The sequence below is a fragment of the Vigna radiata genome, chromosome 2 (genome assembly GCF_000741045.1).
Source record: "Vigna radiata var. radiata cultivar VC1973A chromosome 2, Vradiata_ver6, whole genome shotgun sequence".
Taxonomy (NCBI): Eukaryota; Viridiplantae; Streptophyta; class Magnoliopsida; order Fabales; family Fabaceae; genus Vigna; species Vigna radiata.
The window spans coordinates 23,808,174-23,820,805 of NC_028352.1; the positions used below are offsets into that span (position 1 = coordinate 23,808,174).

Here is a 12,632-nt window from a genome sequence, read left to right on the forward strand (position 1 = left end):
GATGATGAACAACTTCGGTTTTGGTGAAAGAAATCTTGGGAGTTTGGTTTCTCAAGTTGCAAGGAAAATAGTAGAAAATTGAAAGCCAGAAAACAAGGAAAAGAGTTCCACACTTTTAACTGCTGAGACCCAGCTAGCCACATAAAAGATCTTCACTCTTTTCTTTTCAGTTTTTTCTTCGTAAATTTAATTTTGGAGGAGTTTCTAGTGCTGTTTTTAGCTTGCAATTACGAAAAAGAATGATGCAAAAGCTCCACCTTCTTCCACATTAATGGTGGTGGGAACTGAGCTGGTCTACAAGTTTCAACTCATGCTGCACAAACTACTATGAGGTATAAACTTATGAAAATTTAGCACGCATTTGAATTAGACAAAGTAAAGAAAAGCAGTCAACAAGAGGTAAAGTTAATGACCAATGTATAAAAAAAGGAAAAAGAAGAAGATGGGGTCTGCTGTCAGTAATCGGATATAAATTTCCTTTAGCATATATACACAGTTTTCTATGACTTCGATGATTGAGGTTCAATAAAACTTATTGGGATCATTTCACTAACAATAGTTGCGCATAAAAGGAAAATTGCAACAATAGTAGCTTTTTGGCCAAATGCTGAATTTTTATGGGATTGGGGATAGTGATAAAGTATATCCCGACTAAACAGGGAAAGAAAGCAATAGAATACAGATCAAGGGCACATAAGACATATTAAACCCAATAATAGAAAAATAAGATGTGGCCACAATGTTTGTTTCTTCTTTTGTGTGTAAATTAAAAATTGGAAGAGTGCTACATCCACTTTAAGTTGTGGCAGCACTTCAGTTATAGGGAATTAATTGAATGAAGAAACAATTAGGACAAAACGGCGGACCATTTGGAATTGAACAAAATGGCATGATGAATTTAGCAAAAGCTATTCAACCAACTTAAAGTGCCAAGACAATGATGATTTGCATTAACTTTCGTCTCTCATCATTAATTAAAGGATTGGAAAGGAAAAATTACACATATACACCTTTCATGACCCACCCCACACCAATTTGCCGTAAAGTATTGGTTACCCATATTCCCCACCTTCCTGACTTAGTCTACTCGCCTATTCTAAAAAAAGGGAGAGAAAAAAAGAGGTAAAAAAAAAAACAGAAGAGAAAAATCTGGAGAGGATTAGACCACCATTTTCATGATTGAAGAGCTAAGCAAGTAGTATACCAATAACCCAAAACAAAGAGGAAAACTAAGTATAATAAACAGATCTAACAAGGTTACTAGACTCTAAGCAAGTAGACACTGAGCTCAGGAGCTCCATTGCTATCTGGATTCATCATGTAGAAGGCTTCAGAGTCTCTGGACCCAACAATTCTCTCAAACTTGGCCCTCATGTACATGATTTCACTCTCTGGCCCTGCTTCAGCTCCATTATTATTATTATTTCCTGGCAGAACACCTGCACCCATTGAAATTGGTTCCACTGCTTTGAGGATATCCCAGTCCTTTGGCCCACACTCTCTTCTGGTTGCAAAACCACACTTCTTGCCGTTGCAGTAAGTCCTCCACACAGGCTCTTCCAGCAACCTTACAGACTTCTTCTCGGCTCTTTTCTCCTTATCACATTCCAGGGCAATTCTGACCAACCCAGATGCCATTTCACGAACTAAACCACTGATCGGTGTTGCGAGCTCGATCAGGAAGGCTGGCTGGGAAGTGGGGTCCTTCTGAAATGCAAAATGTACATGGCCACGTCTATAGCCAAAGAGTGTGCCTACAACGCGAGAACCAAGGCCAAAAGATGAGTTCAAACGGTTCTTGTTGAAAACAGTGAGAACAGAGCGAATCCTGGAGACTGCAACTGCCTGCAGCTTCTTCCTTGTTACATGTGCTGTGGCTGCTGCAGGTGGTTGAGTCTCAGGAGCAACAGAAACCTTGTCATCCTGTTTTTTCTCCTCCTGGATGAGGGTTGAGAATGATTCTGAAGTGGGAGCTTCACCATCTTCGGTCCCAACCTTGTTTGTCCAGTGAAAGTGCCTCTTGGAGGACATTTCTTGAGAGCTTCTGGCCATGACTGTATTCATCTGAGAAAGAAAAACCAAAAGGGTGGCTGCTGCTTAAAGAATAGATGGGAAAGACAGAGAGACAGAGAGAGAATCTAGCTGCTTCTTTTTTATTCCTGACGATGGATATGTGAGGCCTTAAATTTAATTAATTGTTCTTTGTGATTCCAGGCCTCTCCTTTGGTATATAGTGGTGCAAGAGAATCCTGACAAAAGAAACATGGGCAGTCCCCACCAGTTGATGTAGTAAATCGAACAGAGATGGGATAATGTGCATTACAAGTGGAAAAAGAAAGGAATCTAAGGAGACATAGTGTTCGTAATTTCACTTTCTTGTAGGGTAGGGAGAGGGGATTGTGCTTGACTAACTCTTTTGACTTGAGGACCCGAAACGGTAGAAAAGGATAAAAAATAAAGCCAAAACAAACAAACCCCAAAGCTATCACTGTTGAATCTCAACGTGCCACTCTCTTCTGCATCCATGTCTTCTAGTGCAACGGTTCACGGTGGTGGTGACATCATCACTCATCAGTTTAGAGTTACTGAATTCTCGTGCTTCATGTTGCCTCCAGACACTACATTACACCAACCTACGAACTGACACCTCCCCATTTGGCCCCACAAAAAGTCCTCCCTAGTCCATCTTATTATTCCTAATTTGTTCAAAACAACTTTCTAATTCTACCCAAAATCATCACCCCAGTTCCTTATTATAGAAAGAGGCATCATGAATTAAAAGGATATAAACCCTCAACTCACATTGTTGAATTCGAGTCGGCCTTTCAAATTGAAACAGGTATCAGTATACCATCTTCTGAGACTTTCTATATTCATGTCAGGGCTACGCAAGGATATGCCTCCGATAATTATTTCAATATTCAACGTATTGGGAAGATTCTGTCTTCAATTCTCAATCCCACCATGTCTGAAAACTAATTTCACCAACTGAAATCGCAATATTTTGGGTTAGTTGACTGAATAAAACCAATCATAGAAGAAATATATTTCAAAACAAGTTTTAATGACTTCCCATACTAAAGTTGGTTTTGGCATTTAGGCATTTGTCAATACTTGAGAATTTGAATGTTTATATGAAATATTCTGACTCATAAATTCGTTCAGTCATCTGTGACATAAACTCGTTTAAATGAATCTAAGATTAGACTAGAGTTAAATGGGCATATGAATGTTAAGTTGTCAGCGAACTTAATTTCTATGGAAACCCTCATGGCCATTCACATATTAACTATAACAGATTATAATAGATTGTTACAATCTAATATAGCTACTATTGTCAAAATTAAGCCAAGTGCTTTTAGTTTAGGAGATACAATAGGTAAATGAAATAATTTACATGTAATTCTAAATAAACGAAGGTTCAGAGGAACTCCAATAATTACATTAACTTACAAATATGGATTACTAAAAAGAACACAAATGTCGAGCACATTCACGTAGACCATCAAACTAGTGAATGGGTATTTGTGCAAAATCGAGCTAATCAACGCATAGGACAGAGTCGGGAGATGCTTGCCTATGCTTTAAGAAAATAAAGGTCCTAAGTTAGCTCTCTAAACTTTGGTCAGCGTCAGGCTGCTTGGAAGTAATGGCTCCTCCATTCATTCTAGCACGTGCCTCTGCAAACATCCTTTGCTGCTCAGCCAATGCTTCTTCCTCTGTCATCTCAGCCCTGTTGCTCCACTTGGCACCTTTCAAAGAGTCTTGCTGGAATGTTTAAAAAATCAATCAGAAAATATTTCTTTACTCAAGCCAATCTATAAACAATAGTGTGTATTTGATGTTGGAAATTCACTTTTCTAATCATATTGATCAATAGTGACCACAGTGAGAATTAATACAAAAAATTCAGAACCGATACTAGGAAAACAAAAAATCCAGGCCATTCATCAACCGATAGCCAAGATGGATCAGTCGTGCATCATGAATCTCGATAACAGAATACTTTCCCACAAGCATAGAATGAACCATATACACAATTCGAGATTCATAAATCAATTTCACCAGCCAAAAAAATTTAGTGGGTTCCTCTACAGGTCGTACAGGAGCCTAGACTAGGGCAAAACCACATAACAGATCATGCTCCCGAAGAACAGACTATAAACAGAATGGCGGAGAAGGGGAGTAAACCCTAGGTATCAGGCCCATTATGATCTCCAACACTTATATGGGTCACACTACCAGGCAATCGGTATGATAACAAGAGAACCATGGTCAACTTGGTCTTCTTTAGAGGATCAAACAGGAAGGCCTGCAGAGACCTGCAGATTCTCCCCTACGACAGACGACATTAAGACAGGCTGGCAACTCCACTAGTGTGGTACAAAGATCAAATAAAAGCTAAGAAATGGTTTATAATATTGTTCACCGATAAACAATTTTGGAAAGATAGAAGACAAACAATTCTAGTGTCAAATGGTAATATATCATGCACATGAACCCATTAAACATTAAACAATCACCATTGTCTCCAGCTTGTGTTGTTCATATGCTGCATAAACTTCCTCGATGTAGTCACCAAATCCAAGAACCTGTCAAAAACATGTGGAATCAATAACCAACCCAATCACTTAAAAGCGTACAAATTCCTTGTATTGATCTATCATTTTCAAGAATATTTAATATAGTAACAACAGAGGAAATAATATAATAGTACTATGTTTGGAACACTTGGTCATTGAAAAGAAATCACTCGAAACAAAAATTTTATTTACAAGATTCTAAACACAATCTTACACGACAAAGATAAAATACTAAATATATATTTATAACAAAGATACATATTGCTCCAATCAATTATCAAATATTTTTACTTCTAAAAATAAGAGTATACATGAGTTGACACATTTCAATGTCTGGAAAGCACGAAGCACATGACAACATTTAGGATGGACAGGAAAAATAATAAGAAACAAAGGACAGGCTAAAGAGAAAGCACTTGGAGATATTCATTCCGTGATTTAGAAAGCAGTAGCCCAGTCTCGCTGGGGATGTAAATGGAGGTGAATTCCTAGGGATTTCATTTTGACTATCAAATAAAAATACTAGAATAAAAAAGACAGCATTGTTATTACTAACTTCTGTTTTTAGAACCATATTCCAAAATACGAAGAATCTTTATCCAATGCCATTACCAGCTAATAGTATCGCCACCCAGGAGAAAATTTTGTTTGTGTACATTGCAAACTTATGTAGCAAATAAATAAAATTGTAAAATCATGTTCGGACATATTCAGAATTCCATATACAACGAAAATCAATTATATTGCCCATATTCTGATTACAGTCAGACAGGGTATAATCAAGGAATCAACTAATAAGACTAATGTCACCTGCTACATTTGAGTATCAAGCTACAATACAACACAAAGTAAATTGAGAATCACACATACAAACGCACATGTTCAATTGTTCATGCAAAAAACAAATGTACGATAATAAAATACAGAATGCAGCACACATCAAAGAAGATATCAAAGAAACAACGAAATACAAATTGGAAAGCATCCGCATGAAATTTTTTTAGTAAGAAAACAGATCAATCATTAGAAAAATACCCCTAAAGCCTTCAACACGTGCTCCGGTGCAATCGTCCTTCTTTCCTCTTTGTTACAGACTTCATTGGACTCAGATGAGACAAGGTTTATAAACTCTATAATGATACAGATCAACATACAAAATCACATTCAGTAAGGAGAAAAATTTGAACAAAAGATTAGAAACCCCAAACAGAATTAAATCCAACACAACATGTATTGCTGCCCATACATACCACTAGTCATACACGAGCAAAAACCGCAATTAGCACAAGTCTGGACATAAAAATAAAAATGCATTTACCATCAAACATAAAATCCATCTTTCCATTTCACATGCAAACAACACGATCTAGTAAATTCTCCCCTCCCCTTTGTCACTTTCTAGCCAAGACCAGTGTGTCACTGACAAATCGTGCACACCCAAGGTGAAATTTAAAAAAAAAAAAACACCATTTAACCCTAATCTACAAAAAGAAAACAACACAGTTGACACAAAAACAACAGAACAGTGTGCCAAACAGACACCATTCAGCACAGAAAATAAAACTACAAAAGAGACCACTAAACCTAAAAAAACGAAACACACAAAAAAGTTCAAAAACACAACTGGAACTAACAAAATTTCACTCAACAATAAATTAAACAAAATTCGAAAAGCGTTTTCGTTTTTCAAGCCTCACCGACACAACATTCGATCAACAAATCCTGCGCATCTCTGGCAACACGCACGTCCGGGGGCAGCATCTCCTTAATAATTTTCGTCATTGTTGCTGCGAGAAAAATGATCTTTCAAACACTATATAAAAAACTACTCTGAATTTACAAAAAAAAAATAATACATTCCTTTACAATTTTGCATCCAAAATAACAAATCCGAGGGGAAAAAAGACCTAGCGAGATACCTTTAGGAAGCGAAGCGTCTTCCTTGGCCTTTCCAACTATATCCATAGGCTCCATCCTGAGATCGAAAACGAGTGAACAAAAGGAGAGAAAGAAAAAGAGAAACAGAAAAAGCAGATCTGAGAAAATAGAAGCGAAGAAAGAAGAACAAACCGAGTGACTAGAGATGGAAGAGTCAGCTGATAGAAGAAGGGAAGAAGGTGGACATGGCTGAGGCTGAGGCTGAGAGTCCCATATTTATGAAAACAAGGTGTGGTGTGGTGTGGTGATGGTGCTGCTTTTCAATGCGATGGATAAGAACAAGAGAGAGAGAGAAACAGCAAGTTCTTCCGTCATGCCCTCCCTTGCGTTAGGGCAACCCAAAAGCACGTTGACGTCAACCTCCCCCACGCGCTCCCCCACGCGCTCCCCCACGCGCTCCCCCAGCGCGTTCCCCACTGCTTGCGGGACCCCACAACAAACTTTCTGTTGTCACGTAACCAATATCTTACTTCCTCCCCACGTCATTCTTTTGTTTCCATCTCCTCAATAATTCATTTTTCTCTATTCCTTAATTATAAAATTCTATAACTTTTTTTTTCTTTCTCCCTGGTCCTTTAAAATTATTTTAGGATTTGGTCCTCATTTAATTTTTATTTTAAAAATATTTTTTTCTAAGTTTCTTATTAGTAATTAAAAAAATAAGTCAAAATTTATTTCTATGAGTTGATTAAAAAAAAATATATGTCATGCAAGCGCCTACTAATTATTTATTGTCAGTTTTAAAATAATGTATCAATCACGCCCGTCAAACAAAATATACCTTTTATTCTTTATCCATTATATTATTTTTTTCTTATGTTTTTAATCATAACAACTAAAAAATACTATAACTAAATTAATAATTTAACAAATATTATAATTTTGGTTTTTAAAGTGATTTCAATTTTCTGTTTTCTAATGACAGTATTGAAGATCGAACATAAAATTTATATATTGTCGAAACTTTTCATTATATTCATTAGATAGTTATGAAATATACTTCAAAGATTATAAATAAAATATTTTGAAATTAAATAAGTAAAATTAGGATAATTTTTTGTCTGAAAATATTTAAACCGAATTTGAAGTGTTTTTTAAGAGAACTATTTTTAAAAAAATATCATTTTCAGACACACGTTTGATGGAGCTGAATTTCGTCGTCGGAGTTTGGTCCTGTTCATTATTACTAGGTTAGCTTTTCCTGGTTTTTTTTTTTTTTTTTAATATGAAGCAGGGATATGTTTCTTTTGTCCATAAATTACGTGTTTTTTTTACCGTTATCCATATTTATTAAGGTTACCTTCCACATTTTCTAAGTAACCTTTTATCTTTACTTTTAATTATATTACTTAATGTGAACGATAAATATTGTTAGTTACTTATTTAATATAATTATTATTGATATATGTAAGAACCTTGAAATTTGTGTTTTAGATGTGATAACAAATTTTAAATATAAGATTTAGTTGTTTTAATATTAAAAGTTTAAATTAAAAATAAAAGTTAGATAGTAAGTTTATTGTTTAAAATCACATTATTTCTATAAGATAATCTATTTTAATAAATTTTTTATTTCGAACATGTGTCACAGTATGATTGGTTGGTCTATGTGTAAAAGCTTTTTTAAGATGAAGATGACGTGGGAATAAGGATTCTAAGGTTTTGTTTTCGCGAGATTCATTATTTGAAAAAATAGAACCTCCTTTGCGCGAGAGCATTGTAGAGAGAACCTCCTCCCAACCATCCCTCCCACCCAAAACCGTTCGGTGAGAAACTAGCCGTTCACTAAAGTGTCACCGTTGATCATAGCATCTGTCGCCGTTCTGCCATTTGGAAGCGCCAACGATGCGAAAACCACCATTGGAGGTGGTTTTTAAAGCTTGTTGTTGTTCCTTTCAGTAATCTTTTCTTCTTGTTCAATGGGTTTAAGTTGTTTATAAATTTTGTTGAGCATTTAGGGGTTGTTGTATTATTTGGGTGTTTATCGTGGTATCGTTAAGTGTGGTTTGAAGGTTTGTTGATCATTTTGTGGTTGATGTGGTTTTTGGGTGGAAAGTTTGAATTTTTTTTTTGGATTTGTGGTTGTTGTTGGGTTATTTTCACTTATGTTTTTTTGTGGTTGATGTGGTTTTTGGGTGGAAAGTTTGAATTTTTTGAGTTTGTGGTTATTATTGGGTTATTTTCACTTATGTTTTGTATTATGATTCGTTTCACAGTCACGGAGTGCATTAAACAAGAAGTTCATAACAATGTAAGTAAATGTCTTGTATAGAAAATGTATTAATTTGTTTGAGTAACATTGGTTAATGGTTGTTTATGTTGAAAATTAATTGTAGTTTCAATTACGGTCGTGGTGTGACACAAGCAAGCAAAACATCGGAGACAGTGTTGATACAATTGATGCTCGAGTTAAACATCTTGAGGAAGACATTTGTCGTCATTTTGGCTTACCTAGATTATCTTTGTAGATTTTTAATTTATTGTATTTTGTTCTGTTTTTATTTTTAGGTTGTTGCACTCATTATTCTAAATTAATAAAATAGTTAAACATTTCTTTATTACTTTGTTTTTATTCTTTTAAATTGTTGTGTAAAATCCTTAAATATTTCAATTCATGTTTACTCTAAAATAATGATGTAATGAACATTATGAACGAAGGCAATTAAAAGTAATTAACAATAAATACCATGTCCATACTCCATTACCTTAAATAAAGATGGTCTATCATAAAAAAAACAAAAACCCTATCATGAACATGTCATTTTAAATTTTTTTTAATGCTTTTTACACGGGCAATCACAGGACAACACATGGGTTTGTCAAATATTGGAGTTGAAATATCATTATCCTTTCTCTAAAGTTTGTTTGTAAGAGTTTTCTATCTTTTCTTTATAATATCTCTTTGAAGATCAAAGACTATATAAATAATCATTGAGACGAAATCTTCAAGTCTATCTGATCAATATTTACAAAAGAGTGAGTTGGTCTCTACTTTTTTCCTTTGTTTGTGAGTTTTTCCTTTTTTTTGTGCATGAAAACGGTTTTGGCTTGCATGTAAGGCAAGAATTTTTTATAATACTTTCTGTTATTTGTGGTCCTAAATGTGTATCCTGATCATGTTTCTATTGTTCTTAGGAGCATATAGAGTTTCCTGTGTTTGTGGAACTCTTTTAGGACTTTTAAAGTCGTTTGGTCATCTTCCAGATAAGAGAAGCTAGTTACATTAATTTTAAATGATAGACAAGTTATAATTGTTGATTGTAGGCTTATATGGTAATTGATTTGTGTAATTAAATTGATTGATAAAATTTGACTGGTTGAGTTGAGATTAAGGAGTTTGAATTATCTTTAACAATAAGGTGATTGGAGTTTTGATGTGTTGAATTATTGATTTTGTAATTGAAGTAAATTAAGTTATTGAATTGTGCATAATACAATGATTGATTATTTTAGCATTTGTGGTTAGTGTTAGACTGAGTTGTGGAGGCTTGCTTAACATAAATTTGCAAAATTCTATTGTGTATAATTAAGCAAACTCATTAGGAGAGCATATACTCGTTGGACGAGGTCAAAGCCAAAGATCTATTGACTTGGTGGTCGTTGGACGAGAGTATACTCACTAACGAAACCAAAGTCAAAGAACTCGTTGACTTGATAATGGATGGGCAAGACAAGTCTCGTTGGACAACTTTCACGATACATTTAGCTTATGAGATTCAGTGAGGATCTCGTTGGGCGAGCTATTTGATTATTTGATGAAAGTACTTTTGAGCACTCTTCGTTGAGCGAATAAATATTCTCGCTAAGTGAGATTAACAACGTCTAACACAACCTTTCACATGTGCTTTTCTGGTTTATGTTTTTTTCCTTTTATGAATGTTAATATGATGGTTAGTTTGTGATGATCATATGAGAATCTTTGATATGTTTATGTGTGGTATGATTATTGAGAGAATTTCAAGGAGAAATTATATGTTTTAGTGATGTTTAGTGTAGGTGTAAGATATAACAACTCGAAAATGAGGTATTCTGACTAGTCATTCAACTCATATAGAGATGAATGAAGTGGGGGAAAGAATAGAGGAAGTCTTTGCCCTGGACTTTTAGTCTTAAGCATGAAAAATTAACCTCCTTAGTAGGAGGGTGATAAGCCCTATCCTTATGACTTTATAGAATATAAATACTACTATGAGTGTACATCTACAGTGAATTCTCATGTCAAAGTATGTATTCAGATAATTGAGTTTAAAGTCAATTATATGTATGTTTATATTAATTATGTTACTTTATAAATGTTGAATTAATATAAGATATAATTAAATTATTGTATGAAGTTTTATTTTGAACACTAACTTATCCTGCATTATTGTCTTTTCTATGTTATTTTTCTTTTGTAATTATCATATTTTGATATGAGTAGAATTCAAGATAAGTGTTGATATGGTAAGCAAATACCCGCAAATATTATGTCATATCTAATATATATATATATATATATATATATATATATATATATATATATAAACTCTTTAATTTCAAACAATTTTAATAGTTATTACATGAAACTATGTTAGTATAGTTATAAGAGATTCTCCATTTTCTTACACATTTCATATTTTTATTTTATCCTTAATTATATTTTCAAATTTATCAATTGATCTAACTCTACGCACTTCAATTACTATACTGTTACAATCCTTTTTATGCAAACTTATTTTTTTAAATTACTTTTATTCAACTTATGGATATTTATATGAAATATAAAAGTAACGAAGTATCACATATTAAAAAAAATAGATAATACAAACGTTTCTCCGAGAATTAATAAAGGGATAACAATTTATATTTGATGAATGTTATTGTAAGTATGTTAATTATTGGAATATTTAAAGGGATAACCATGTTTTGTCACTTAACTATTTGTAAGTATTTGGAATATTTTTCGGTAGTTTCTTTTACTTCTAAATATTTCATACTTTGTTAATATTACTTTTTTATACATAAAATTTTATTTATATTATTTTTAAATTGTGTGATGTGGAAACTTAGAAAATAAAATTATATAACGTGGTTTAAATATTAAAATTATGTTATTTTAATATTGAAAAACTAAAAGTATAAATAGAATTTTGTTAATGAATTTTATTACTTAAAACACATATCAAATCTCTAAAATTCATTCTTGAAGTATTTTCTACCCTCTTTTAGTGTTTTAACTGCGGGTTCATTTGTTTGAATATTAGGAAGTGTCTAAGTGATCATTAAGATAAGATTTTCATTTTCATTCGATCAATTCTATCAAAAGAGTTAGTTTCTACTATTTCCTCTAGCTTTACATTTTCCAATGCAACGTTGGCTTTGTCGCATGTGTCATTTACGTTTTCTTTTAGGTTCTCTATTGATAAGTGGTTTTAACTGCGTATCTTGATCATGATTTAGTGTTTTGTAAGAACAAATAGAGTTTCTTGGGCTAAGGAAGCAGTTTTAGGTTCTTTAGAACTATTTAAGCTTTTAACAGGTAAGGGAAGCTAAATATCTTATTTCTACTATTTTAGTACTTTGGTAATCCAATTTAGTGTGATCTAATTGGATTAAATTGACCGAGTCATGGAGATTGAGTAAATAGGATTGTTGAAATTCTATTGTATTATAGCTCGATTGATTAAACTTAGTCTAAATGTATTTTCGGTGTTGAGTGCCACTTCTCCCCCTATAAGTTTGGATCTTTTTTCTATTTAATTCATTAGGCGAGAGGTTGGCTCATCGGGCGAAGAGATTTGATTCGTTGAGTGTCATTCCTGGCGTTGGGCGTCCTATTTCAAGTCATGTTCTGCTTTTTGTATTTTCTTATTCTTGTTTGGTTTGAATTGATTTATATACATTCAATTGTTACCTGGGTGAAAATTGTGGATGTTTTATGGTTGATGAACATAGATGTATGTATGGTTAAAGAATGTTATGGAAAGAGTTATAAATGAAATTTCTTATGATTGTTTCGAGTAGTGTATGTATTGAAGTAGGGATTACGTTTCGGGGGTTATCTTGACATTTCAATAACCATCCCATCTCAAGTAAAGAAGTGTGGATTATGTTGTGAGGAGTAACAGGAGG

The 12,632-nt window shown here is 33.6% G+C and overlaps 2 protein-coding genes across 2 annotated transcripts; both read right to left on the minus strand.

Annotated features, from left to right (window-relative positions):
- Positions 1-944: 944 nt before the first annotated feature.
- On the minus strand, positions 945-2,931 carry LOC106756200 (protein MIZU-KUSSEI 1). Its single transcript, XM_022778874.1, has 2 exons — positions 2,803-2,931; positions 945-2,064 (listed from the first exon to the last, which is right to left on the minus strand). Exons 1-2 carry the CDS (start codon positions 2,875-2,877, stop codon positions 1,261-1,263), a joined length of 879 nt encoding a protein of 292 aa, XP_022634595.1. The 5' UTR covers positions 2,878-2,931; the 3' UTR covers positions 945-1,260.
- A 376-nt stretch (positions 2,932-3,307) lies between these two features.
- On the minus strand, positions 3,308-6,822 carry LOC106756201 (protein Dr1 homolog). Its single transcript, XM_014638516.2, has 6 exons — positions 6,654-6,822; positions 6,503-6,558; positions 6,281-6,370; positions 5,619-5,713; positions 4,524-4,592; positions 3,308-3,768 (listed from the first exon to the last, which is right to left on the minus strand). Exons 2-6 carry the CDS (start codon positions 6,555-6,557, stop codon positions 3,607-3,609), a joined length of 471 nt encoding a protein of 156 aa, XP_014494002.1. The 5' UTR covers position 6,558; positions 6,654-6,822; the 3' UTR covers positions 3,308-3,606.
- Between the last annotated feature and the right edge of the window lie 5,810 nt (positions 6,823-12,632).

Coding starts and splice junctions, on each gene's coding strand:
- LOC106756200 (XM_022778874.1), bottom strand. CDS start 2,877: ATGAATATAGAAAGTCTCAGAAGATGGTATACTGATACCTGTTTCAAT. Junction 2,065..2,802: donor GCCGACTCGAATTCAACAAT/GTGAGTTGAGGG, acceptor TTTCTTTCTCAG/ATGAATACAGTCATGGCCAG.
- LOC106756201 (XM_014638516.2), bottom strand. CDS start 6,557: ATGGAGCCTATGGATATAGTTGGAAAGGCCAAGGAAGACGCTTCGCTT. Junction 4,593..5,618: donor ACGTGTTGAAGGCTTTAGGG/GTATTTTTCTAA, acceptor TGTTTTTGACAG/GTTCTTGGATTTGGTGACTA. Junction 3,769..4,523: donor AACACAAGCTGGAGACAATG/GTGATTGTTTAA, acceptor TAAACATTCCAG/CAAGACTCTTTGAAAGGTGC.